A 26,150-nucleotide genomic window follows, 5' to 3' on the forward strand; every position below is an offset into this window, starting at 1 on the left:
ATATAAATCGTGGGGTTTAAAAAATTTTTTTTATATTTATTTTTGAGAGAGAGAGAGAAGGAGAGTGCAAGCAGGGGAGAGGCAGAGAGTGGCGGGGGGGGGGGGGGGGGCGGGGGAGACACAGAATCCAAAGCAGGCTCCAAGCTCTGAGCTGTCAGCACAGAGCCCAAGGCGGGGCTCGAACCCATCAACCATGAGATCATGACCTGAGCCAAAGTCATGCGCTGAACCGACTGAGCCACCCAGGAGCCCCTATAAATCATGGTTTTGATGTCATTTCTAAGGTCTTTGCTTACCTAAGGTAGCAGATTTTCTCCTAAGTTTTTTTTCCCCCATGAAGTTTTATAGTTTGGGGTTTTATATTTAGGTCCATAATCCATTTGAATTAAGTTTTGTATATAGTACAAGGTATAGAGTTAAGTTTTGGGGGGTTTTGGCATAGTTATTCCAGCACCATTTGTTTAAAAGACTATTATTTCTTCACTGAATTGCCTTTGCACCTTTATAAGAAATCAATTCTCTTCGTATGTGTGGGTCTATTTCTGAACTCTTGATTCTGTTCCATGTATCTGCTTGACTCTCTTTATGACAAAATCATATTTCCTTGATTACTATAGCTTCGTAGTAAGTCTTAGGTAGTGTTAATTCTTCTTTGTCCCTTGGGTTAGAAGTATGTTAGGTTTCCAAATGGTATTTTCCAGATATCTTTATGTTACTGATTTCTAACTTAATTCTGTATGGTCAGAGAACATACTTTATGTGACTTAAATCCTTTAAAATTTATTGGTGCTATTTTTGTGACCCAGAATATGGTCTGTCTTGGTAAATGTCCATGTGCACTTGAAAAGAATGTGCACTTTGCTATCATTGGGTGGAATGTTCTGTAAATGTCAATGGGATCTAGTTGGTTAGTAGTGTTTTTTATTTTGTTTTGCTTTTTAAGTATATTTGAGCCACAATGTTACATTAGTTTCAGGTGTACAACATAGTGATTCAACTTCTCTATACATTGTTATGCTCACCACAAATGTAGCTACCATCTGTCACCATACAAAGCTATTATAATAAAATTGACTATATTCCCTATGTTGGACCTTTCATCTCTGTGACTTATCCACTCTGTATCTGGAACCTGTGCCTCCCACTTTCCTTCACCCACCTTGCCAGAGGGGAGAGGTTAGGTGTGAGGGGGGATGGGCACTCATCAGTTTGTTATAATTATGGGTGTTTTTCTGCTTTTTTCATTTGTGTTTTAGAGTCTACATATTAAATGAAATCATGTGGTATTTGTCTTTGACCTATTTCACTTACCATGTAATACCCTTTAGTTCCATCCATTGTTGCAAATGTCAATTTCTCAGTTTATGGCTGAATATTCCCCTGTATATATATACTTATGTTGTTTCCATATCATGGCTATTGTAAATAGAGCTGCAATAAACGTAGGAGTGTATAGATCTTTTTGAATTAGTGTTTTAGTTTTGTTTGGTTAAATACCCAATAGTAGAATTAATGGATCTTGTAATATTTCTATTTTTAATTTTTTGAGTAACTTCTGTATTGTTTTCCACAAGAGCTGAGCCAGTTTACAAACTGACCAACAGTGCATGAGGGTTCCTTGTTCTCTGTCTCCTCACCAAGATTTGTTACTCTCTTATTGATTCTAGCCATTCTGATAGGTATAAAGTGATGTCTCATTGTGGTTTTTAAGTTACAGGCCTTTCACCTCCTTGGTTAAGTTTATCTCTAGGTTGGTTTTTTTTTTTTTTTGGTGTGAAATTGTAAATGGAATTGTTTTCTTAATTTCTCTATTTCATTATTAATGTATAGAAACACAGTGAATTTCTGCATATTAATTTTGTGTCCTGCAACTTTACTGAATTCATATATCACTTCTAATAGTTTTTTGATGGAGTCTTCAGAGTTTTCTATGTGTAGTATCATGTCATTTGCAAATAGTTTTTACTTCGTATCAGTTTGGATAACTTTCATTTCTTGTCTCATTGCTGTGGGTAGGACTTCCAGTACTATGTTGAATAAAGGTGACAACAATGGGCATTATTTTGTTCCTGGTCTTAGAGGAAAAGCTGTTTTTCACCATTGACCATGATTATAGCCTTTATTATGTTAAGCTATGATCCCTCTAAACCCACTTTGTTGAGAGTGTGTATCATGAACACATGTTTAGTTTTGTGAAATGCTTTTTTGTCTTGACTGAGATGAGCATATGATTTTTATTCTTCATTTTGTTATTGTGATGTATTACATTGATTTGTGGATATTGAGCCGTCTTTGCATCCCTGGAATAAATCCCATTGATTGTGGTGAATGATCCTGTTAATGTATTGTTGAATATAGTTTGCTAATACTTTGTAGAGGATTTTTGCATCTACGTTCATCAGGGATATTGGTCTATTGATATTGGATATTGATTTTTGTAGTGTCTTTGGTTTTGGTGTCAGGATAATGCTGGCCTCAAAGAATGAATCTGGAATCTTTCTTCCCTTTCCTATTTTTTTTTTTGAATAGTTTGAGGAGAATAGTTATTAACTCATTAAATGTTTGGTGGAATTCACTGGTGAGTCCATCTGGTCCTAGACTTTTGTTTGTTGGGAGTTTTTTGATTACTGATTCCATTTTGTTACTAGTCAGATTTTTTCTTTTTGATTCGGTTTTGGAAGATTGTGTGTTTCTAGGAATTTATCCATTTCTTCTATGTTGACCAGTATCTTGGCATGTAATTTTTCATAGTAGTAGTTTCTTATAATCCTTTGTATTTCTGTGGTGTCATTTGTTGCTTCCCTTCTTTCATTTCTGATTTTGTTTCGGTTCTCTCTTTCTTGATGAGGCTGGCTAAAGGTTTATCAATTTTGCTTATCTTTTCAAAAAGCCAGTTCTGGTTTCGTTGATTTTTTAAAAGATTTTTAACTATTGTTTATTGACTTTATAATTCAGCTTTTTAAAATTCAAGTATAATTAACATACAGCATTATATTAGTTTCAGATATACAATATCATTGATCTTTTCTATTGGTTTTTAGTCTTTATTTCATTAATTTATACTCTAATCTTTATTATTTCCTTCCAACTTTGGGCTTTGTTCTTGTTTTTATAGTTCCTTTAAGGTTAGACTGAGAGTTTTCTTGTTTATTGAGATAAGCCTGTATCATTTTAAATTTCCCTTAGAACTGCTTTTGCTGGGTCCCAAAGATTTTGGACCACTGTGTTTTTATAGTTTCATTTGTCTCCGTGTATTTTTTAAAATTTCCTCTTTGACTTCTTCACTGATCCATTCATTGTTTAGTGGCATATTGTTTAGCCTCCATGTATTTGTGTTTCTTCCATTTTTTTCTTATAGTTGATTTTAATTATCTACTGTGTACAGAAAATATGCATGATATAATTTCAGTATTTTTAAATTTATCAAGACTTATTTTGTGGCCTAACACATGATCTGTCCTGGTGAATGTTCCATGTGCACTTGAAAAGAATGTGCATTCTGGTTTGGGATGGAATGTTCTGTATTTATCTATAAAGTCCATCTGGTCTAATGTGTTGTTCAGTGCCACAATTTCCTTGTTAGTTTTCTGTCTGGATTGTCTATCCATTTATGTAAGTAGGGTGTTAAAGTTCTCTATTATTATTCCCTACTGTCAATTTCTCCTTTTATAAATGTTAAAATTTCCTCTATGTATAAAGGTGCTCTAGTGTTGGGTGCACTGATATTTACAATTGTTATATCCTCTTGCTGGATTGATCCCTGTATCATTGTGCAATGACCTTTTTTGTGTCTTGTAAGTATTGCTACCCTGGCTTTTTTTCCCCTGATATTTGCATGGAATATATTTTTCCATCCCTTTACTTTCAGTCTGTATGTGTCTTTAGGTCTGAAGTGAGTCTCTTGTAGGCAACATATACATGGGTCTTGATTTTTTTTATCCATTCCATCACCCTACGCATTTGATTAGAGCATTTACACTATGTACATTTAATCATTGATAGTTGCGTACTTATTGCCATTTTGTTAACTGTTTTATGGGTGCTTTTTGTAGCTCTTCTATGTTCCTTTTTTCTCCCATACTCTTTCTTGTGACTGATGACTTTAGTGTATCTATTACAGGTTTTGGGTTTGTGGTTACCATGAAGTTCATATATAACATTCTAAGTATACAGCAGTCTGTATTAAGTTGATAGTCAAAGTTTGAACACTTTCTAAAGGAATTTTAGTTCCACACTCCACGTTTTATGTATATGTTGTCTCTTTCTGTGAGTCCCCTTAATATTTTAGATATAATTGTTCTACTACCATACTGTTTGCTTTTATTCATGAAATATTTTTTCCTTTCACAAGTTTCTCATAATTATGGACTTTTCTACTTTAAGAAGTACCTTTAACATTTCTTCTAAGGCCAGTGTAGTGGCGATGACTTCTTTAGCTTTTGTTTTTCTGGGAAACTCTTTCTCTGTCCTTCAATTCTGAATGATAATCTTGCCAGGTAGAATATTCTCAGGTTGTACGTTTTTTCCTTTCAGCACTTTGAGTAGATCATGCCACTTCCTTCTGGCCTGCAAAGTTTCTGAAAACGCAGACGGCCTTAGGGAGTTTCCCTTGTACATTACTAGTTGCCTCTCTCTTGCTGCTTTTTAAATTCTTCCTTTAATCTTTGACATTCAAATTACCATGTGTCGTGGTGTGGATCTCATTGGGTTCATCTTGTTTTGAACTCTTTGTGCTTCTTAAACCAGGATGTCTGTTTCCTCCCCTGGGTTGTGGAAGTTTTTAGCTATTTCTTCAGACAAGTTTTCTGGCTCTCTCTCTCTCTCTCTTCTCCTTCCGGAACCCTTATAATGCAAATATTTGTTTGATGTTGCCCGAGAGACCTTAACCTATCCTCGTTTTTTAAAATTCTTTTTTCCTTTTGCTGTTCAACTCAGGTGCCCTCCATTACCCTGTCTTCCAGATTACTGCTCTGTTTTTCTACAACCTCTAATGTATTTTTCATTTAGGTTATTGTGTTCTTAAACTCTGGTCTTTTATGTTTTCTATCTCATTGATGTTCTAAGTTCATCTATTCTCTCCAGGCTGTTGAACACCTTTATAACCATTACTTTGAACTCTTTATCAGGTAGATTGGTTATTTCATGTAGTTCTTTTTATGAGGTTTTGTCTTCTTCTTTCCTTTGCAGCGTATTCCTCTGTCTCCTCATTTTGCTTGACTTTCTGTGTTTATTTCTATGAATGAGGCAGAACACCTACTTCTCCTAAACTTAAAGGAATGGTCTTGTGAATGGTCATCCCTTGTGTAGACTGTATGTGCCTGGTGACTTTGGCTGGCTAGAGCTGTAGCTGGATATGGGTTGGGAGTCCCAGGGCACTCTGGATGACCAAAGCAGAAGTGGATGCGGGCCGGGGTTGTGTCAGGACTCACCATGCAGTTGGTGCCCTGACAGGACTGAAGCTGAAGTAGATGCAAGTCACTGTGTTCCAGGATGCTCAATGCAGGGGGTACCTTGGTGGGGCAGCTAGAGCTGAGGCAGGCATCAGCCAGGAGGTCCCATAGGGCTCTGTACCAGGAGTACTTCAGCAAGTTGTCTGGAGCCAAACTTGCTTGTCTTCAGAAAGTTGTGTGGAGCTAGTGTGTCCCAGGGTGCTTTCCACCTATGTCACCTTGGCAAGATGGCTGTAGCTGAGGGGACACTGACCAGGACTGTCCGGGTATGCACTACACTGGTGGGAGTGGGGGTGGGGGGGTGCTACTTTACAGGCAGGGATGGCTTAGGCTGGTGTGGGGTAGGGACCTGGGGCTGACTGAGGCAGTAGGCCAGCTATGCCCAGACCCTGCTTCCATCCACACCTTGATAAAGGTGGGGGAGGAATATAAACCATGGTGTTTTCCAGGTCCTGTGACCTGGAGAGGGTTCCAGCACCTCCCCCCCCCCCCCCCCCCCCCAGTTCAGCAGGGTTCTAGGACTGGTTCCTTTATATCTAGTTGCCCTTTGAAACCAAGGCTTTTTTCTGTGCCTCAGGGCATACAAGTCTGCTCACAGCCCCTCCGTACTACACCACCTGCCCAGCCACTACAGTTCAGTCTCTGCGTGGTTTCTTTGTGGTGAAGAAGCTGTTCAGTCAGCCCTCAGGTCGTCTTCAGGAGGAATTGCTCTATAAATAGGTGTCTGTGGAGGAGGTGAGTTCCGCATCTTCCTACATCACCATCTTGGACCAGAACCAGTTTTTCAGGTGTTCTACATCTTACTGATTTTCTGCCCAGTTCTTTTATTGAGAGTGGGGCATCAAAATCTTCAAATATAATTATAGATTTAGTTCTTTTTGCAGTCTTGTCTTTGCTTCATGTGTTTTGAAACACTTAAAAGGTGCATGAACATGTCTTCTTGATGAAATGATCTCTTTAATCATTAGGAAATGAACTTCTTTATCCCTGGTAATATTCTTTGCTCTGAAGCAAAGACATTGTGTGATATTAATAGCAACTTCATCTTTCTTTTCAGTAGTGTTAACAAGGTATTCATTTTTCCAGGCTTTAATTTCAATCTATTTGTATCTAATTTCTTGTAGACACTGTATAGTTGGGTCTGGGCTTCACTTTTTGGATCGCCACATTCTTGATTTGGTCCCCATAATTCGTCACTACGTTGTTAATATGTTTTTCTTTGTATTGTATCCATTTGAAAAAAAAAATTTCCTCGAGTAGGAGAGTAGGTCTGAATTCTCTATTACCGGTTTTTCCATCAGTCAAAAAATTATATCAAGCACCTAGTATGTGACATTTTTCTGGGCACCAGGAATATAGTGACAAGCAAGTTAAAGGTTCCTGGCCTCAAGAAGCTCACATTCCAGTAGGGAAACATGTTCCTTTCTCTCTATAACTGACTTGAAAGCAATTATTATAAAATATATAATCTTTAAGCAAGTTTTAGTTGCTACTTTTTGAGAGCTTCCTTTGGAGCTTCCATACCCTCACATAATGGACCTTATTTGCCTCAAGCAGAATTGGCAGGCCATATATGTTTGCCGAAAATCTTGGGGGAGGAAACTTAGAAGGTGGTTCTAACGTTTAAGAGAGGACTAGGAGTTCACCACATAGCAAACACAGATTGGGAAAGTGACACTGAGGGAATCTGTGTGTATGTCTTTTTTACCCCCTACAACATATTCAGGAACCAGTCCCTGACATAGAAAATGAGTCATGGAAAAGCCCTGGACAGCAGCCACCTTCCAGCCAGCCTGAATCCCCCCAATTCTCAGATATCCAAGTTCCCTCTGTGTCACAGAAGCCCCCAAACAGGAGGCCCTCAAACCACAGTACCCTCCCAAGAAGGATGTGAAGCCACCAGTGACTGCCCAAGGGGAAGGTCAAACCACCACTGTCCCCCAAGGAGATCTAACTATCAATATCCCCTGAGGGAAAAGTCATCCTACCAGTGTCCCCTAAGAACATCAAACCACTGACATTCTTCCTGGGGGGGGGGGGGGGTCATCAGACAGATCCCCTCCATTGAATCATATTGACCCCCTGCCCTAGAAACCTTGGGACCCACAGTGCCCACTAAAGAGGTCCCCATCCTGAAAATCCCAAGAGATCCCCATTGTTAAATCCTCCTCCTAGGAAGTCTTTCATACAGTGCATTCCTTCTCTAGCATGTTCTCCTCCTCCTATAGGATGTCCTTGGAGAAAATTTTGTCATACATTGCCTTTTCCTTCTTCTTCCTCTCTGTGCCTAAGGGTGGTGATGGTGGGAAGTGGTCAAGAAAGGAGTGCAGAAGGGCCATTGAGGCTCTCAGGGGAACCACTCTGGTCTAGTGCTTTCCATAAAGAATGCATCTCTAGGGGATGGGCAAGGGAAAAACTGTTGTTGTGGTCTTGAAGCTGGAGTTACAGGGTTTCTTATCCTAACCCTTCATAGTACTCCCTGCTAAAGGAATGGCTTTGTGCACATCAGCATGAGAATAAAGGCAACCTCTCAGGAACCCAGAAGGTTAATGGCATATTCTTTGGACCCCTCTGTGATCACTCAGGCTGACAGACTAGGGGATGAGTGCAAAAGTGATGCCATCCTGAGTCAGAGAATGAGAAGTGGTATAGGCAAGGGCGTGAATCGGGGGAAAGATCTCATCCCACACACACACTGTGATCTAATGTGCAATGGGATGATGGGCATAATTCTGTGCCTACCCAACGACCCTAGGCCTTGAAGGGGAACTAGGGCATAGAACAAGCATCTGGAGCCCTTGGTGTCTTAGAGCCAAATGTTAAAAGCAGTGAACTGAGTTCGGTGTGGCCTTCACTTATTCGCACACCTTCTCTGGGCCTCTGTATCCCCACTGATATGATTGTGTAGAGGCACACCACCACAGCACCTTCCTTCTGGCTCAGATTTATCTGAGGCTGCCTATGGAGCTCTGTAAACACTGGTGGGGCAAAGCTGTCTCAGAAAGCCACATGGTCATCCCAGAAATCAGGGCTATCTGGTTTGGGGCCTCCATTTTCACAACCAGCTCCTCCCACACAGGTAGCTGGGGAGAACAGGAATAGGACTCCCTCTGGAGTGTTTGGCATCTGGATGCAGATGACCCAAGACACTTGTGTGTGTGAGGACAATAAGGATTTGGCCCTACTGAAGTATTAGGGGGGGGCCTTAGGGGGCTCATCGTAAACATACCCTCCTCTAGGGCAGTCTCCCCTGTCACTTCTCTAGGCACTCTTCTCTGTCATGGCCCAGGAGGATGCCTCACACCCAAATCCTACCTCTCTAAAACCCCCATTCCCATGCCTCACCAGATCACAGCTGAATTTGGTTGTTTCATCCTGGTCACAAAGTAACGTTTTATAGGCACTCTGAGGACACAAGGATTTAACCTTAGGCAGCACAATTCTTGATGAACCAAGGAGATGTTTCTGACAGGATGCGAGGGTCACTCTGGCTCCACTGGTCCTAGTTAAGGCCCAGAAGCTGGCCCCTGCACACTTAGGCCCCTACCTCCCAGGCTGATGTCCTAACATTTACCCCTAACCCACCGTGGTCCCAGCCAGCCCCTTTAAGCCCCTTTCAAGCACATCTTGGGCTCAGGCACCCCAAACCCAGACCAGCTTAGCCCTACACACACAGACTGAGGAGATAGTCCTACAGGCCACACCCCACTCTCTCCTCTTCCCCGAGCAAAGACACCAGAGGGCCAAATGATTAAACACATACTTTATACCCTGAGGTGATCAGGGGAGACTAACACAGGCTCAGCACTCACACTGCAATATAGAAAAGTAGTCTGTCTCCCTCATCCCAGCTGAGAATTCTGGACTTACAGGAATTAAGCCAGTCCCTTGGATTTCAGAATATTCTTGGTTGGTTTGGTTTGGTTGGTCCCAGTATGGAGAACTAGGTTGTCCTCTTGATTCCCTGTCACAGTGGTTGCATGGAAAGTCAAAGGAAGTCGCACGGTAGGACTGGTCTAAGAAAGGCACCCAAGGAGCATAGGGTTTTACAACTGGGAAGGCCACCGCAAGCCAGAGCTAGAACCACCCCTTGGGAGTGGATAGAGGGGAGCTCTGCATCCCAGCAAGGCTGCCTCACTGGAAGAGGATCAGAGGCTAAGTTGGTGTAATAATCAGTGGTGGCCGGCTAGCCCAGCCTCCCTGCCCGGATGGCAGAAGTCCTCTCCCACCTGCAGAGGTAGCTGATGGGCCTGAAACAGGACCACCTCCCCCACTGTTCACTTGCCACTCCTGGAGCCCCGCTGTTTGCTCATGGCTGTGAGCATTTGGCTAATATAGGAAGTCAGGAGGTCATCCATCTTGTAGCCCTGGAAACAGCACAAGAAGATAAACAGAGCAAATAGTGGGACAGGGCCAGCCCATTCAGACCCAGAACACTCCCAGGAAACTGCAAAGGGCAGAGCCCTGAACTAAGGAGAATCCTGTACTGCTCTGGATTCCATCTCCCCAGCCTCACAGCTGAACGGTTGGACTCATCCAGCCACATGTCTAAGGTTCAAAGTTGTTATGACCCTACATGAAGGCCCTAGCTTGTATGCCCCTTACATCCTGGTGATTCTAAAGGCTTTACCAGTTGAGCCACGCCTTAGAAATTCAGCTCAGTCCAAGAAGCCTCATTGCTAATGGCTCCACTATTGAACTCAGGGGCTAAAGACTCAGTCCCCAGACACTGCAGTCATTCAAACAATAGTTAATAAATGAGGGGTCTGTTCTCAGCCCCAGATTAAGTGCCCTTCCCGGACCTAAGCTGAGCCTCAAACTGACTTGACCTTGGCCCAATCTGACCTTTGATCCCAATCTCAGGCCAAGCCATGCACTCCTCACATTTGTTCTGGGGACAAAGAGGATGGTTGGAGCTTTAGGCAAAGTAGGGGAGCCCTACCAGGCCTAAATAAAAGAGGTCTCACCAGTGATGTCTCACAGAGCAATTTGCTCCCGCGCACCAGGTTCCCAATGGTGATGTGGAAGTAGGTGTTGCCACTGCTCCAGTTGGAGATCTTGGTGAAGGGATGAGTGGTCAAGATGTCCTGGGAAGGCAGAGAAAATTTGAACCTGCACAGTCTGGACCCTCTGGCCTCACTTTCCTCAGCACCAGCCCACACCCACCAGAAAGGCCTTGGGCCCTCAGACAAGCAAAGAAGCAAGAAGAGAGAATCCAGCTCTGCTGTGGAGATGCTAGGGGAGGCAGATGCCTTCTCCCTCCGTGTCCACGAGGCTATGGGGTATGTGGGGCTGGAACTGGAAATTTGGGAGGCCTGAAGGAATGGAAACAGGGGTCCTGGATGGGATGGTCCTACTAGGAGGAAATCAAGAAGATGCCAGGAAGCCTCAGGGAGCACCATGTGTGTGGGTAGAAAATAATCACACAGAAGTATGTGAGAAGAATGACCCAAGAGAGAGAGGAGGAAAACCAGGAAAGTGGGAAACATGAACACAAGAGGAAGGCGGTGGCCATTGGCACCCTTCGCCAGTGGTCCAGTTGTACTCCTCCTGGGTATGTGGTAGGACTGTGCTTCCTGGTTCCCTTGGTGAGGACTACTCTGGCCCATAAATATGAGAATATTTAACCCCGGTGCAGTCTGCCCTCCTGACCAATGTGTGGAGAGCATCCTGGAAGGAACGAATGGTTGTAAGGTCCAATGACGCCAAAAGGCCAAGTGCTAAAAAGTTCATTGGATTTAGTAGCAAGGTGTTGGCTAGTAACTCTAGGAGAGCAATTTTGATGGAGCAGGTAGGGAAATAGATGAAGCAAACACAGACCACTTCTCAAGATCATCTGCCTTCTTGGCCACATTAAGTGAGGATGGTGGCCAGCAGGGGCTTTGGGGGGTTGGGTCTGGGGGCTTTTGTGAGAGGTGCAGACAGAGAAGCACACCCCCACTCTTTTCTGTCACTGCTTACCTTGGTTCTGGGATCGATGAGGCTGACCCCATACTTATTGATGGCAATTAAGAGGATCTCAGGGAAGTTTGGCTCCGTAGTTTGCTGGCAAAGAAAGCCGGAAACCATCAGAGAGCTGGGGGAGCCCAGAGCAGGAAAAGCTGTGTGCTAGGAGTAAGTTGCCCTCCCCTGCTCCTGCTCAATTTCAGAGGTGCAGCAGAGCCAGTGGTTTCCACCTCTCCTGGGCCCTCAGTGCGACCCAGATCCCTTCACGGGTCCCCAAGTGACCCCATCTCCCACCCTCTCCGGCAGCGTTTTCATCCCTTCTCTCCTGCTTCTCTAGGAGTCTGGGCCATCTCTTCTCTCAGCCCAAATGTCTACCCTCTTTAAAAACCCTCTTTGAACTCTAACTCCTGCCTCCAGCTTACCTCTCTGCCTCCCTCTCTTCCTTGTTCAGCCAGACTTCTCAAAAGGCCTCCCGTCCGAGGTACGTAACAAGGCCATCCCCTCCTCTCCAGCCTGACCTACCCCCAGTTCTCACGCGAGCCTGTTTACCATTCTCCTGCCTCCGGTCGTGCCCCTCAGGCCCACCCTCGCCCCCCAGTCAGAGTGGACTTCTGGCCCCATCATCCCTATGTAGAACCTTCCAGGGCTGGCCACCACCTTCAGGAGGAAACCCAACCCCCTCGCCGGCTTGCCAGCCTGCCTCACCACAATCTGCTCATTCTCATACCCTGCGCCCACCCATACTCAGCCACTTGCACTTCCTGTACACCACTGGCTCTTTGCTCATGCTAGGCCCTCTGCCAGGAACACTCTCCCCAGGGTCTTCCTGGAAGTTCAGGTGTGGCCTCCTCCAGGAAGCCGCCTCAGCCTTCTCAGTCACCTTGATAAGGGCTCCCCTTTGTCACAGTACAGATCGTTCTCCATTACTGTGGCTGGTTTACACATCTGCCTCCCCTGTCAGGCTGAGCTGCTGGTTGTCCCTCATGTCCCAGGGCTGAGATACCGAGGTGGTACCAAGCTGAGGGTGCTTCCGTCCTTTCATTGCCAGGGCAGGTGGCAGAGGCCATCGCTGTTTCCCACAGTCCTGGGGAGGCGTTTCTGTGCCTTCTCATCCCCACTCCTTAGTCCCTTCCTCCCTTCCTCCTGAGAAGCCACCCATAACGTACCTTCACCTCGAAGAAGGCGGAACCAAAGGTGGGCCACTTGAAGATGAGCTTTAGAAAGGCTAGCTTGGCCTCCTCCTTGGACTTCCCTGCATGCTTGTTGAAGTAGGCAACGATGGACTGTAGGGAGAGGGGGGATCAGAGGCCTCTCCCCTGCCGCTCCTACCTCACCTGCACTGTTAGCGGTCATGGGCCCTGGAGGGCCAGGCATAGGATGGGGGCCCTGGAGGCCATGAGGGGCCTCCGTCATCCCGGTTAATGGAATCCTTATTTCCCTTCTCTCCCCTCCCCTCCCCTAAGCAAGCAGACCAGAGAGTATCAAGTGAAATCAGGTCACCATGGCTACTAGAATAGGGCAAATTACTATCAAGCAGCTAGGTGAGTCCTTTGCCTGGAGAACCGGATACTAAAGCGAAAGGAAGGGAAAATGAGAGGGTGACCTTATCACACACAGGGACAACAAGAGATACTTCCCTGGGCTGCTGGCCAGCACCTGCCGCCTGACCCGTGGGGTGCCCAGAGACCCCTAGTCCTGCCGCCGCCTGTATACTCACCCGCTTCCAGTCATCCGGGGAAACCTGCCGGATGAGGTCCTGGGGCACCAGCTCCCGTAGCAGCTTGGGGATACTGGGGAAGTAGGACTTGTCCTCTTCAAATTTGACCCTGTAGATCAGTGCCCCCAGCTGCAGCACCTCCTCTCGTGTGCACTTGTGATAGCCTCGGAGATACTTGGGCAACTCCTGCCAGAGACAGAGCAGGTCTCAGGCGTGGAGGGAGGAGGAGGAAGTGGGCTCCTTCCTGCCACCCTCAGGCTGGGTCTATTGCCTTACCCCACATTGGGCCTACCTTTTCCTCCAGCCTCAGCTGACACTGTGCCCCAAGGGGAGATAGCACAGTACACGGAAATAGCAACCATGCCTGCACAGATCCAGCACTTTACAGCTGGAAAGCAGAGCCATGTATGAATATTATTATTTCATTTTCCCTCATAACGGTCCAGTGGGGTGAGCAGCCACATTTCAAAGACGAAGAAACTCAGAGTGACCATCTGGTGAACCTGAGACTGTTCCACACCCCTAACCTTCTGAGCCTATCCTTCCTTGGGAAAAGCCTCTCTGGCTGGCCTCTTCCCATTCAGTTCCCTTGAGACCCGCTAGTTTCATCAGCAGCACCAGCCGCTTCCCCACTTTGAACTTCCAGTAATTGAGGATGAGGAGTGGACCAAAAGCAAAGATGAAGCTTCCAAATGGCCAACACTGCCCACAGCCTTACAACTCTCTTACCCACTCTTTGAAGCATAGGAAAACTGAGGCTGGCCTGAGGACACACTGCAGATTAGAAACCTGAGTCAATTATTTTCCATCCACTTTTTCATCGACTTGCCCACCTATCTATCCATCCACACCCATCCATCTGTCCACCCATATGGTTCTCCCTACCCATATCCATTTCTCATTTGTCCATCTGTCCACCCACAAGTTCATTCACCATCCATCCTTCTACCCATTCATTCACTGAGTCGCCACCTATTTACCCATCCGTCAAGCCAACAAATATGCATTGATCATCTGCTATGAGTCAGGCCCTTTAAGCAACAACATCTACTTCCCTACTCTCAAGGAACCTGTAGTCAAGGCAAGAACAGACATCCATCACCCCAAATTGATGTATAATTACAATCTTCGAAGGAATTGTTTTCAGTGCTATGACAGCATATAACTAGTTGACCTGATCTAGTTTTAGGAACAGGGAAGATTTCCCTTATGATGATTGAAATAACATCTAAAAGCTTAGAAGGTGAAGGAAAGAACCTAGGGAAAAGCTTCCCAAGAGAGAAAATGTTACAAAGGCCCCCAGGCATACCTGAGAATTTGAAAAAACGTAGCTGGAGTGAAGTGAACAAAGGGGTGCTGGATAGAAGACAAGGCAGCAGAAGTAGCTAGTGGCACCCCCATGCAGGGCCAGAGTCAGGATTTGGCGTTCTACTTTGAGGGAAGCCACTGAGAGGATCCCAAAAGCATGATGACCCCCATAGGAAGAATGGATTCAAAGGGGACAAAAATGGACAGGGAAGCTCAGGGGAAAGGTTACCAGCTTCATTCAGATGAGAGATGATGGGCTGACCTGAGTTGGTACCGGTGGTAATGGAGACATGTGGATGGATTTTGGAGAGTTTGGGAGGTGAAGTCATCAGGTGAATGATTTGGGACATGGGAAATGAGGGAGAAGGAGGTGTCAAGGCTGACTTGGGTTTCTGCCTTGGGGGAAATGGTAGCTGATGTTCATGTTGCCATTCACTAAAAGGGCACCATGGGGGAGGGGCAGATCTCACCGGTGAATGAGCCCTGGCAACTCCCAGGCCAGGGTTCTCTCTACCACGGCAGCCACCATCCCTGCCTCCTGCAACCTTCCCAGCATCCTGGTCTGTCTCCCCTACAGAATGATAAACAGGACTGGCCCAGAAAAGATCGCTGAGTCTGCAGTTGTGAAGACAGGGATTCAAACCCAGATTCTATCCACCCTGTAGCCCTAATTATATCACTTGATCTCTCTGGGTCTCAGTTTCTCCCTCTATAAAATGGGAACAACATGCCTACTTGTTGGGGTTTGCTGGGAGGGCAGAATGAGTGAAAAGCATCAGACAACAAATAGAGGTTCAACATGGGGGCCTCCCTCCTAGCTTCCCGCAGGCACATGCTTGTGCTAGAAAGTGTTTACACATTCACACAGATGCCCTCGATACACACAGGTGTAGCTGTAGAATCTCTGATTCAGAGGACAGCCCCTCACCAAGGGAAGGGCCTGAATGGATGAGGATTAAAGTCTCCAAAGAAAGTACAAGGCACTGAGGAAAGAGAAGGGTCTGCCTTTGAGCTACTCCCCAGGATCCCAGCAGGAATCTCTTAGAGGCCTTACTATTTGAGGCCACCCTCCTGGCAAGAACAGCAGGGTTCTGCTTTCCTGAAATACAGCAAGGCCAGCAGCACATGGAGGCAGCACAGCAGAGAGGGGCAGGCAGCTCACCTGGTAATAGTGGAAGATGGAATCGGCCATCGGGTCCTTCCCAGGCACCGTGGTGGTCCACAGCTTCTTCATGAAGAACACCTGGTAGGTGAGCGAGGGCACGATTCCTGTGGCAGAGGGCAATCAGTCACCCAGAGCGTCCCAGCACAGAGGATCACCCGTGCCCAGCACCAGCCCCGGAGCAGGCCCTAGCTCGGGTCCCACCCAGGTGGACCTCACGGTGTGGCCCTGTGCTGGCACCTGCTCTGCTCTGGGCCTCAGATGATCTCAGGGCCCAGCCTCACATTACCATCCTTGACAGGCCGTGCTTTCTTTATCCAGTCTGTCAGGTGTCGAACAAAGTCGAAGAAGAAGTCATTCTCGGGGACGCTGATGACCTAGGGACATGGCCGTTCCAATCCATTCATTTTAGTTCCACCAATACTGATTTTTCTGACTTTCCCACCCAATGCCTTCCTTTTGGCCCTTTGTTGCAGCCCGAAGAGGTGTCCCACTCTGCCCTGACTATGCCTGTTGAGTCTCCAGAACAAAGCCTACTTCCCACCCAGAGTGACAGTCATTCCAGTTGTTCAGCAAAGACTAAGCCCTGGTGAGAAGGCCAAGAATGAGGCCCAGTCCCTGCCTTGGACAATCTCCGGTATCTGTGACCTGCTCTTCCCACAGGCTCCAAGCTCCTCTGGGTCGAGGACCTTACTGAGATCACCTGTGGGTCCCCAGTGTCTGGCACAGGGACAGTTGTGAAATGAGGAGGCAGACGTGGATGCACAAGGAACTGAGTGAGCACCTGATCTACCTGACATGGTCAAGGAAGCCTTCCCACAGGAAGAGGCTTTAAAGCTGGGCCCTTGACCTTCAAGAACGCAGAAGTGAGGAAGAGCATGGTGGAATGGTGGCAGGGGCCTGTGCTTTGGAGTCAGACCTACTGGGATCTGAGTCCTTGCTGTGTGGCTTTGAATAAGTTACTTAAATTTTCTGAGTCCACGCTTTGTGATCTATTAGGTGGGGATAATCACACCCCCTTCAGGGGTTATTTCAGGGCTAATTGGCCTTGGCAAGGCAGCTGAGGGGACCGGTCAAGTCAAATCTGGAAAGTACTTGTGTGTTGTGGCAGGGCGATGAGCCTTGTGTGGTCCAGAATATAAAGTGCCACATGGCTCCCAAGAGGTCTGAGGTCATGCTCTGCAATGCCTCAGAGGAGAGACATTTAGGGGAAGCTGCTACAAGTACGGGGACCGTTGCAGGGATATAAGAAGGAGAGGGACACAATCAGATGCCACATGCAAGCACACCTCTCTCTTCCCCTCTTTCCCCTCCCCACTGCCCCATGAGCTCCTACAGTCCCAGCAAATGTTCCAACAGACAGACCAACAGCAATCCAATAGGAAGCCAATGACCCATCACCCACCTTGTCTGCAATTTTGACAAAGAGGCTGAATCCTTCTGAGGACTTGAGGAGCAGCCGGGCTGCGATGTTCTGGCAGAAGTCTTTAGCCTTAGTGCTGGACTCCACCTCAAAGGCCTGGGAAGTGAGGGGCAGGCGGCTGCGGCTGGGGCTTCCTGTGCCCCTCTATCTGTGCCTGCAACTAGACTCCCACCCATGCAGGGCACCCTCCATCTGAGGTGTTTCCCCATGGGTCTAGAGCTGAGCACAGCATTTAAGAAAAGGAAAAAGCAGCTCCTGTCTGGATCTTCCCAGATTGTGGCCTCCCCAGTCCAAGCACACTCAGCCTCTGCTTCCAGGATTGTGGGCCTGGCTGTACAAGCATGGGTGACACGAGGCCAAGGGAGCAAAGATAGGCGGGGTGTTTGGGAGGACAGAGGCTGGAGGAAGAAGAAAGCAAATTCCAGAAGGGGGAGGGAAAAAGAGGGGAAGCAGCCCGGGGTAGGGGTAGGTGCGGGGTGGGGGAGGGACTGCTTCATATAACCTTCCACTGGAGGGACAGGAAAGGATTTGTTAGTTTCTTGTCCTTGTCACTGAAATCCTATCATGACATTTCTGAGTCTCTAGTCTCTAGACAAGTTCTAAAACTGCTTTTCAAACTAAAAGTTTTGAAATTTTTTTTAACGTTTATTTTTGAGACAAAGAGAGACAAAGCATGAATGGGGGAGGGGCAGAGGGAGAGGGAGACACAGAATCGGAAGCAGCCTCCAGGCTGCGAGCCGTCAGCCCAGAGCCCAATGCGGGGCTCGAACTCACAGACCGCAAGATCGTGACCTGAGCTGAAGTTGGACGCTTAACCGACTGAGCCCCCCAGGCGCCCCTCAAACTAAAAGTTTTGGTGCTGGATTGAAAGGGCCTGCAGGAAAGTGGGCTCGGGGACAATAGGAGAGGCCTGGGCAGGCAGGCCTGTGACCAGGAACAGAGCTGACATCAGGGAGGTGGCACCAGCATAGAGCTCAGCTCAGAGAGAGAGCACTTTTCTCTGAGGCAGAGCCACCTCAGAGAGGGAAGAATGATCTTCTCAAGGAAGCTCTTGGAGACAACAGAAGGTCAGATCGGGAACCCGAGGAGTCTGTAGCCTCTCGACTGAGCCCTGACCACTGAGGAGCAAATATGGGGATGGCAGGGGAGAGGCATCAGGGCTGTTCCCTGTGTCTTCGGGGAATCTGGTCCTTCACCAAGAAGCCAGCAGCCCTCACCTCATCGGTGTCATCAGGAAAGTAGACCTTGTGGAAAATCTGGGTGGTTTTGTGCTGGATGGCCTCCACCTCCACCAGGTGTGGGGGGTACTTCCGGGACCCATTTCTGAAAGCCAGGAGAAGGGTGGAGGGGCAGTCAGGAGCCAGTGGGTTCATGGGGCCATGGGGAACAGGGAACAGAGGGAACTTTGGAGACAGACCCCAGTTCTAATCCCTTGTCCGCCACTCCCTGCCAGGTGACAGTCACTTAATCTCCACGAGCCTCCAACCCCTCAACTGTAGAAGAAGAGAACAGCGTCGGCCAAATAGGGCTATGGAGGGGACCACGGGACGTGAAGGATGCACATGGGCTGTGCAGAGTATGGAGTATGGCCCAGACGTCCCCAACACACTGGAAGGTATGCGCCAGCCCTTCTGAGCAGCCAGACACGATTGCGTCCAGAATGGGCATCACGCTGCAGGCTTTGTCCGACTGGCAGCTGTGGTACCCCAGGCACAGGTCCCACATGTTGTGTGGCCATGCCCTCATCCGCCAGGGACACCCACAAGCCCACTGGGGCTGAGAGCCCATCCCAGCACCTGCCACAGGCTCGTTGCCCACCGCCTCTGCTCTCAGTGGGCCGCCGTACCTCAGGGCTTTCTGGAGCCGCTGCAGGCAGTCGATGGCGAGCGGACAGTGCTTACGGGACTGTAGGAAGCGCTGCACGTGGGGCAGCAGGATGTTGCTGGGTGGGAAGAGGCCCGTGCACAGCCAGAGCAGCTCCCAGCCACGCTCCTCGCTATACCTGCGGGAAGAGGTGGGGTGTCCAGCGGGGGTTCTGCAGGCCACTTGTGGGTCCGAGCATCCTTGGCGCCTCACTGTGGCGGCACGTGTCTGTCTTGACCCCCGTGCCTCTCTTCTGGGGACCAACGCCGACCCGCCTCCCTGGTGGCCAGATCCAGTTAGTGCTACACAAAGTGTGGTTGGCCAACCCACACTGGGCCACGCAGTTACCGGCCACATGGAGGTAAGGTGCTCATTCATGCCAGAATGAACATCAGCGATGTCACCAAGCACTCTTGGTTCAGCTGAGATTTTTTCTCTTCTTAGCAAGACTTTCCCTATGAAGGAAGCCTTGTGTGATCTGTATTCTGGCAAAAACTCTTTAACTCGTCTGTTCTTTAACTAGCACTGAGTTAGCACAACCCCTGGGCTTCATTGGGCACTCTGAGCTCCCTGGGCCTGACGGGAGAGAAGCACAGAGGGCTTCTAGGAGGAGGTGGCATTTGAGCTAGGTTTTGAAGGCTGACGCAAATTCTGATATGCAAAAAAGGCCATAAATGCTGGCTGTGAGCACAGCATGTATAAAGGTTTGGCAGTGTGAGAAGATTTGAGTATGGTTCGAGGGTGGATTTTGCAAGAGGTGCAGAAGATGACAAACCTGGGGACATAATTGGCGGTCTGGGTGTAAGGGGAGATGGTGGGGCTTCCCTCAGGCTCTGAGACTTAGCATGTCCCTGACTTCCCATTCCTGCCGTGGTCTGACCCAGCAGGGACAAGGTGGCACCCTCTGGGACTCAACACCTTCAGCCCAGAATTTTCAGCCGGAGCTTCCAGCTGACAGCCAGCACAGCCCGAGCCAGGCTGGGGACATTTGCTCATGAGCACAACCTCCAGAATGGAGTCTGGGCTGGGAGGGGTACCCGGAGGAGGTTTGGGCAGTGAGTGGAGCAAATTTAGGAGGAACCGGTGCTGTCAGACTTGGAGAAGGACAGATTCAGAGGATGCATCCACCTCTTGGTACTTGACCAGACTTCCTTGGACCTTGCGACAGAGGTAAGACATGAGGGAGCCTGAATGCGGAAGGACGGCTGCCAGACAGGGCCAGATGCTGCCAAGGGAGGGAGGGAGGGAGGGAGGGAGCTCCCTGTCACAATGGGTAGAGGACCTTTAAGATTCCCGTCAGCTGTGACTCCCCCCTCACAGGGGGGAGGCCATCCTGCACCCGCCTACCATCCTCTCACCTGATATGGTTGTCGGTCAGCTGCTTCAGGATCTGCACGTATACCTCATCCTTGAGGGCCTCAGCCTTTAGGGCACCCTCAAAGATCTGGTCGGTGAGCTCATTGACAGAGCGCGTCCTCTTGGATGGGTAGTCGCCCATGTACTTGAGCATGGGTGGGGAGCCGTCAAGGAAGAGCTTGTGGCTGATGGGGGGAGCACTGACCCAGGAGGCCACACTCTCTAATGGGGTCTGCCCCCCACCCATCTGTGTGGCCCTGGGCCTCAGGCTACCCACTCAGGAAATGGGCACCCACCCTGCTCTCCATGCCGACTGCCCACCCTTTCCTCAACTCCTCTGGCCACCTCCTCCCCTCACTACCTCAGCCCCCAACACCCCATCCAAAGTCCTCGCACCAACCCAGATGGACTTTACAAATCACAAATCTGACTGTGTCACCCCCCCTGCTTAGTGGGCTTCTCATGGCCTTGGGATACAGTCCAAGCTTCTTAACAGGGCTTGGGAATGCTTTATTAGTCTTCCCACGTCTTCAGACTCCCTTCTAGACCTCTGCTCTCCACTTGTGCTAAATCATGTTGTGATTCAGGGCCTTTGGACAAGCTCATTCTGTCTGGAACACTCCCCACCCATCTCCCCTTTGGCTGACTGGGGCCTACTCAGTCTTCAGGTCTCAGCCTAGACATCTCTTCATCCAGGAAAGCCACCTGCCCTCCTCTCCAAGGCTACATCAGTTCACTGTGCTGCCTGGCCCCATCATGTCCCCTTTTAGCTATAAGTACCATGAAGGCCAGGGACTGGGTCTGGTCACAGCTGTGTCTCCATGCCTGGCCTAGAACATGACACAATACTCATCTTGAACCAAATGACAGGGTCAGAGGAGACAATGGATGAGGCAGCCCCTCGTGCACTGTAAGGTGCCAGGCATAGATGAAGCCACTCCACCCGAATCCCTCCGCCCTGCCCAGGACCCACCTGGGCCCCTCAGAAGGAGGTAGGTATCTGGATGAAAACCCTGGAGGCAGGGGCCTGGTTCCCCCCTGCCCTGGGGCCCCCCTCCTTGTGGCCCTTGCCCTGCCCTTCCATGGCACCCACCCCTGGTATGGATATCAATGAAGGCCATGCAGGCCTCCTGTGAGAGCTCCTCGCTGCCCAGGATCTTCTTGAGCAGTGCTTGCTTGAGCGGCTCCCGTGTGTGGCTCCACAGCCGGTCCTTGCCACGGGCCTTGGACACCATGACCCGGCTCAGCGTGTGCTTGGGTGGGGGCCTGACACGGCACAGCCAGCATTGACCCCAGGTTGTGAGACCCACCCCTACCCAACCTGTGCATGGAGGTGGAAGGCCCTGCTCCTCCCTGCTATAAGGGCAACCTGGGATGAGTCAACCAGCCCTCCCTGGACCTTACTTTCTCAGCTAGAAAGCCAGCCCTGCCCACCCCCATGGCCTCCTCCCCATTGCTCCTCTCGGCTTTCTCTGCTCTGGCCTTGGCATGTGCTGCCTGCGGCATTCCTCCACCCAGGTCACCCCCTGCACAGCTCGGCTCAGATGCCACCTCCTCCAGGAAGCCTCTCCTCTGTCACCACCCCCATCACAATGCTGGGCATACAGAATCACAGCTGCCCAGTTTTGTGCCTATCTCCCCACCAGGACTGTGAGTCGGTGAGACAGGCACAGGCATGAGTCATGAGTGCCCAGGACCCCACCTGGGGTGACCACAGTCATGCTGTCAAATGAAGGAAGGATAAAATGGCACAGCACAAGATGGCACATCTCGACAGACAAAAGCTGCCCTCCTGTTCCCTCCGACCCAGGCCCTGCTCACACACAGCAGCAGCAGGAGGCAACCCCACCACGCGGACTAGAGTAGCAGAAGCCTGTGGCTCACACTGTCCTGGCCCACCTACCCTTTCCCCATCACCTGAAATAGTCGTAGGAAAATTCCTCCAGCGTGTAGGGCTTGGCGCGCACCTCGGGCTCTGCTGTTCGCAGCTGCAAGAGCCGAATGACGTCCTGTCTCTGGTCAGGGGTCATGGTGACCAGGGCCTAGAGACCGAGAGACAAGGGTCTGAGGTCAGCTCTTCACCTGGGACCCCTGGAGCCAACATGGTACAGCCCAGAGCCTTCTGGACTGGGGCTGGGGAAGTCGGTCACCATGGGGTTGACCCTCACCCCATTCTGACCCTGGGACCCCTTTTGTTCTTTGCCATCTCTGAGGTTACTGCTGCCTCCATCTGCTGCACTCGGGGTCCTTTCCGCAGTCCCCCGAGTCTGAACCAGGTTGGGTCAGTGAGAAGGCTGGATGGAGGAGGGGGATGTGGCGTGAGAACCACCCAGTCAACAGCGCCTGGCTCAGGAGCTGCCTGGAAAACTGGGCTCTGAGTCTCCAGTGCTGTGATCCAGAACAACCAGGGTCTCCCTTCCCAGCTCAGCCCTCACTGCCTTTTCAGACAGTGCAAGGTGATGCCTCCCTCCCCCACTCTCCTTCCATCCCTCGCCCCGGGCAGTTCCTCGGCCACTCTCCACCCAGCACAGGTTTGACAGCTTCCCCGACTTTAAGTTTGTGGTCCCAGAAGACCCCCAGATCATCTCCACAGAACCTGGAGACCACTAATCCAGTATAATCCCTCACTCCATTTTACAGATATGGGAAGAAGACAAAGAAAGGCCCAGAGGAGACTCCTCTCCATCTGCCGTCCCCAAGCCACATACCACAATCTCCCGCGGCGGCAAGGTGACAGTGGGCATGACATATACGCAGTCAGTGGGGAAGTCCCCACGCTGCTTGGTCCTCTCATTTATGCCATTGGCCCAGCCTGAGTTCATGACCTGCTCTCCCGTGTCATGGTCCAGGATGATGAGGTCTCCCTTGGCAAAGCTGAGGAAACCTGACTCCTCTCCCGCTGGGAGGCAGGGGTGAGCAGGACCACAGGGGGGCAGAGAGAGAGGCTGGATTGGAACATCTTTATTTAGGTTGATGACCTACAAACTGTTACTCCCTGCCCTGAATAACTGAGGCCCAGGCCCACTCATGTCTGCTCACTGGTCACCCTGCCTCCAACTTGCCACAACCCTTCACACAGACGTGGCCACTGGAGTGTGCCACTCCCCTGCTCAAAAGCCTTCCATGGCTCCCCATCTCCCTTAGGAGAAAACTCACACTCGTTGACATGCTCACAAGGCTGCTGTGGGCTGGCTTTCCTGACTTTGTCTACCTCACTTCCTGCCCTGTCTCCCTTACCTCACCCATTCCAGGCAAACCAGTCGACCTGCAGTTCCCAGACATGCCTGTTTTCTCCAGCCTCTGTGCTCGGTTTGTGCTCTCCTCTCTGCCTCGAGCACTCTGCCCCACATACCTCCACCCGGAACCCCAGGCTACTTGGGGGCCTCTCCTCCAGGCTCCCATAGTTACCACACTGTCACAGGGACCGTCACTATCTGTTTTCAGCCCCTCTCCCCACTGAGAGTAGGGCCAGGGTCTGTTTTATTTCTGTCCTTTCCAAGCTCTGCCCGGAGGCTAGGAGGCCTGGGGGTGCTCAGTCAGGGTAGCTGTCACTACTGTTATCATTTGAAGATAGTGGGTATTTGGAGACTGTGGAGAAGGAACCCATGATGTCACCTGGAGAAGGTGACAGGTGATAAGTATGGAAGGGCCAGGAGAGGGAGATTCCCCACAGGGCACAGTTGGAAGGTGCAGAGTTTGGCTTTTGGTCCGGGTGGGACTGAGGGTATCTGGGGAAGGGTTGTCACAGGTGGTCTCAAATGCCAGGCCAAGATCAAGGTGTGGGATCTGCCCGATGCCGCTAACCCCCAGTGCCTGGCAGCCTGTGCCAGGAACCACTCACCAGGGTTGGGGTTGTCCTGCAAGGCCACCACGTACTTAGACCTCTTCCGGAGCCCTTCCAGGAAGGTGACCACAAGGTCACGGATGTCCTCGGCGTTGCTGGAGGTAAAGGTGTACTCATCCCCTTTGATGGTAGCCAGCGTGAAGCTGGGGGCTACCAGTTTTGCTCCCCTGCAGGACCAACACGGAGAACAGGGCCCAGCCGGGGTCAGTCCTGCCCAGCCCGAGTGAGGCGCAGCACAGCCCAGATCAGAGCAGCCCAGCGAGAGCAAGACACGACACTCCCTGAAGGAGACCAAGGCCAGCCCAGTCAGACATGGCCCAGGCGGGGGGAGACATGGCCCAGGCCAGACACAGCCCAGTCTGGGTCAGACCTGGTCCTGCCAACGTCACACACGGTCCAGAGCGAGGCCCGCAAGGGCCCAGCCCAGTGCCCCTTTGATGTCTAATTCCTACTCACCCTTTAGATCTCAGCCTAGCTACCGCTTCTGCCAGGAAGTCCTCCCTACCCTCCCACAGCCCTCATCACACTTGTCCCTGCTTAAAAACAGCCTGTTCAATGTCTGTCTCCCCTCTCATCTGAAGGAAGCTGCAAAAGGGCAAGGACTGTCTTATCACCTTGCATCCCCCTGCCTAGCTCATGCCTGGTCAGAGCTGGACATGCCCAGCTCCAGCCCATATCAGACACAGCGCAGAGACACTCCGATTAAGCCTCGGATCTGGGGAGGGCCTGCTGGGAACACCAGTCTTTTCCAGGAAGCCACCCCCAGCCCTGCTCTTGCATGCTCCACACCTTTCAGTTTACAAAGAGTTCTCCCATTGAATTTTGCATTTCCCTCTCACCACTGTTACTAGAGGGAAGTATTAAGATTTTAGGGATGAGGACATGGAGGTGAGTTCCACCCGGGCCCCTGAATCCCAGACCAGGCTCTCTTTGTACACAATTGACTGCTCCTGACCGTCCTTCTAAGCCACCCACACCCATCTCAGAACAGCCATTAATGATGCACCATAAAGACCCCTCTGTCCCTATTAGGAGGAAGGTGCCTGAGAAGCCTGCACGGTGCGGCACAAACTGCTCAGTCACATGCGACCAGGACAGGTCACTGCACATCTCTGCAGCTCCATGACATCCTCGATGAGGGCAGAAACTCCCCTTAAAAGCCTTCATGACCCCAGAAAGCTCCAGGAGCCCCCTCCTTCCCCATCTGCCTGTCCGTGTCTCCATCTGCCCCCTTCTTGCTTCAGACGGTGCTGAATCAGGACACTGGGGCTTGACACATCCCTGCCACTGGTCTCTGCAGCTTTGGACAACTCCCTGCTCTGCACTAAAGTGCAGTGTGGGAGGCGTTGGACTTACCTACTGCTGGACACAGCCATGATCTCGGGGAAGGACAGCTCCAGAAGCACCTGCTCTTGCTCATCCACAAAGTAGACGCCTGTCCAGTTGACCGCCACGATAACATCATTCTTGGGGAGGTTGGGGCCTGGGACAGAGACCCACACAGTGAGAGGGAGGCTGCCCCACACCCAGCCCAGCCCTTCCAGTCCTCATCACTACCAGGGAGGTAGTAAGGGGGATAGGTGATAAGTATGGAAGGATCAGGAGAGGTAGATTCCCCACAGGGCACAGATGGATCGTGCAGAGTTTGGCTTCCATACTTCTCACTTATCATCCATTTTACTGATGGGGAAACTGAGCCTCAGAGAGGCACAACCTCCCTACAGGCCAAAACTCAAAGCACAGTGGGAGGAGAGTGCTGAATCAGGAAACTTGGTGTGAATCCTATCTCTGCTTCTGGTCTTTGTGCAGTTTTGGACAAGTCCCCGTCCTGGAGAGAGGTTATATATGGGTAGGGAGTTAACTGAGCCCCAAAGGTCCCTCCAGGTAGATACTTCATGATTCTGTGAAGGCCAGCACCAGCACAGGGCCTCACACAGGGCAGATGCCTAGTAATTAGGACCTCAGGATGTCTGAGCCAACAGCCTGCGTGGGTTTGGGCCCATGACCTCCATGCTCAGCTGCAGAGCCAGCCCAGCCCATACTCCGGGCCACCTTCTTCCGTACAGAGTAGGCGTTTTAAC

General features: G+C 49.9%; 1 protein-coding gene across 3 annotated transcripts in view; it reads right to left on the bottom strand.

The window, feature by feature from the left end:
- Nucleotides 1–9,198: 9,198 nt before the first annotated feature.
- The window catches only part of MYO7A (myosin VIIA), an 85,121-nt gene continuing 68,169 nt past the window's right edge, over nt 9,199–26,150 (bottom strand). For 2 of the 3 annotated variants that reach the window (XM_047878445.1, XM_047878443.1), the window contains 16 exons: nt 25,426–25,552; nt 24,067–24,350; nt 22,934–23,124; nt 22,143–22,267; nt 21,334–21,491; nt 20,228–20,381; nt 18,853–19,008; nt 18,224–18,329; nt 16,989–17,102; nt 15,873–15,960; nt 15,584–15,690; nt 13,114–13,299; nt 12,563–12,679; nt 11,412–11,495; nt 10,418–10,537; nt 9,199–9,817 (listed from right to left, as the gene is read on the bottom strand). In XM_047878445.1, the coding sequence (XP_047734401.1) occupies nt 9,728–9,817; nt 10,418–10,537; nt 11,412–11,495; nt 12,563–12,679; nt 13,114–13,299; nt 15,584–15,690; nt 15,873–15,960; nt 16,989–17,102; nt 18,224–18,329; nt 18,853–19,008; nt 20,228–20,381; nt 21,334–21,491; nt 22,143–22,267; nt 22,934–23,124; nt 24,067–24,350; nt 25,426–25,552 (2,207 nt within the window). In that variant the 3' untranslated portion in view covers nt 9,199–9,727. The remainder of the gene's footprint in view (nt 9,818–10,417; nt 10,538–11,411; nt 11,496–12,562; nt 12,680–13,113; nt 13,300–15,583; nt 15,691–15,872; nt 15,961–16,988; nt 17,103–18,223; nt 18,330–18,852; nt 19,009–20,227; nt 20,382–21,333; nt 21,492–22,142; nt 22,268–22,933; nt 23,125–24,066; nt 24,351–25,425; nt 25,553–26,150) is intronic. The other variant, XM_047878444.1, reaches the window with a different exon arrangement.

This window comes from Prionailurus viverrinus, chromosome D1, assembly GCF_022837055.1.
Source record: "Prionailurus viverrinus isolate Anna chromosome D1, UM_Priviv_1.0, whole genome shotgun sequence".
Taxonomy (NCBI): Eukaryota; Metazoa; Chordata; class Mammalia; order Carnivora; family Felidae; genus Prionailurus; species Prionailurus viverrinus.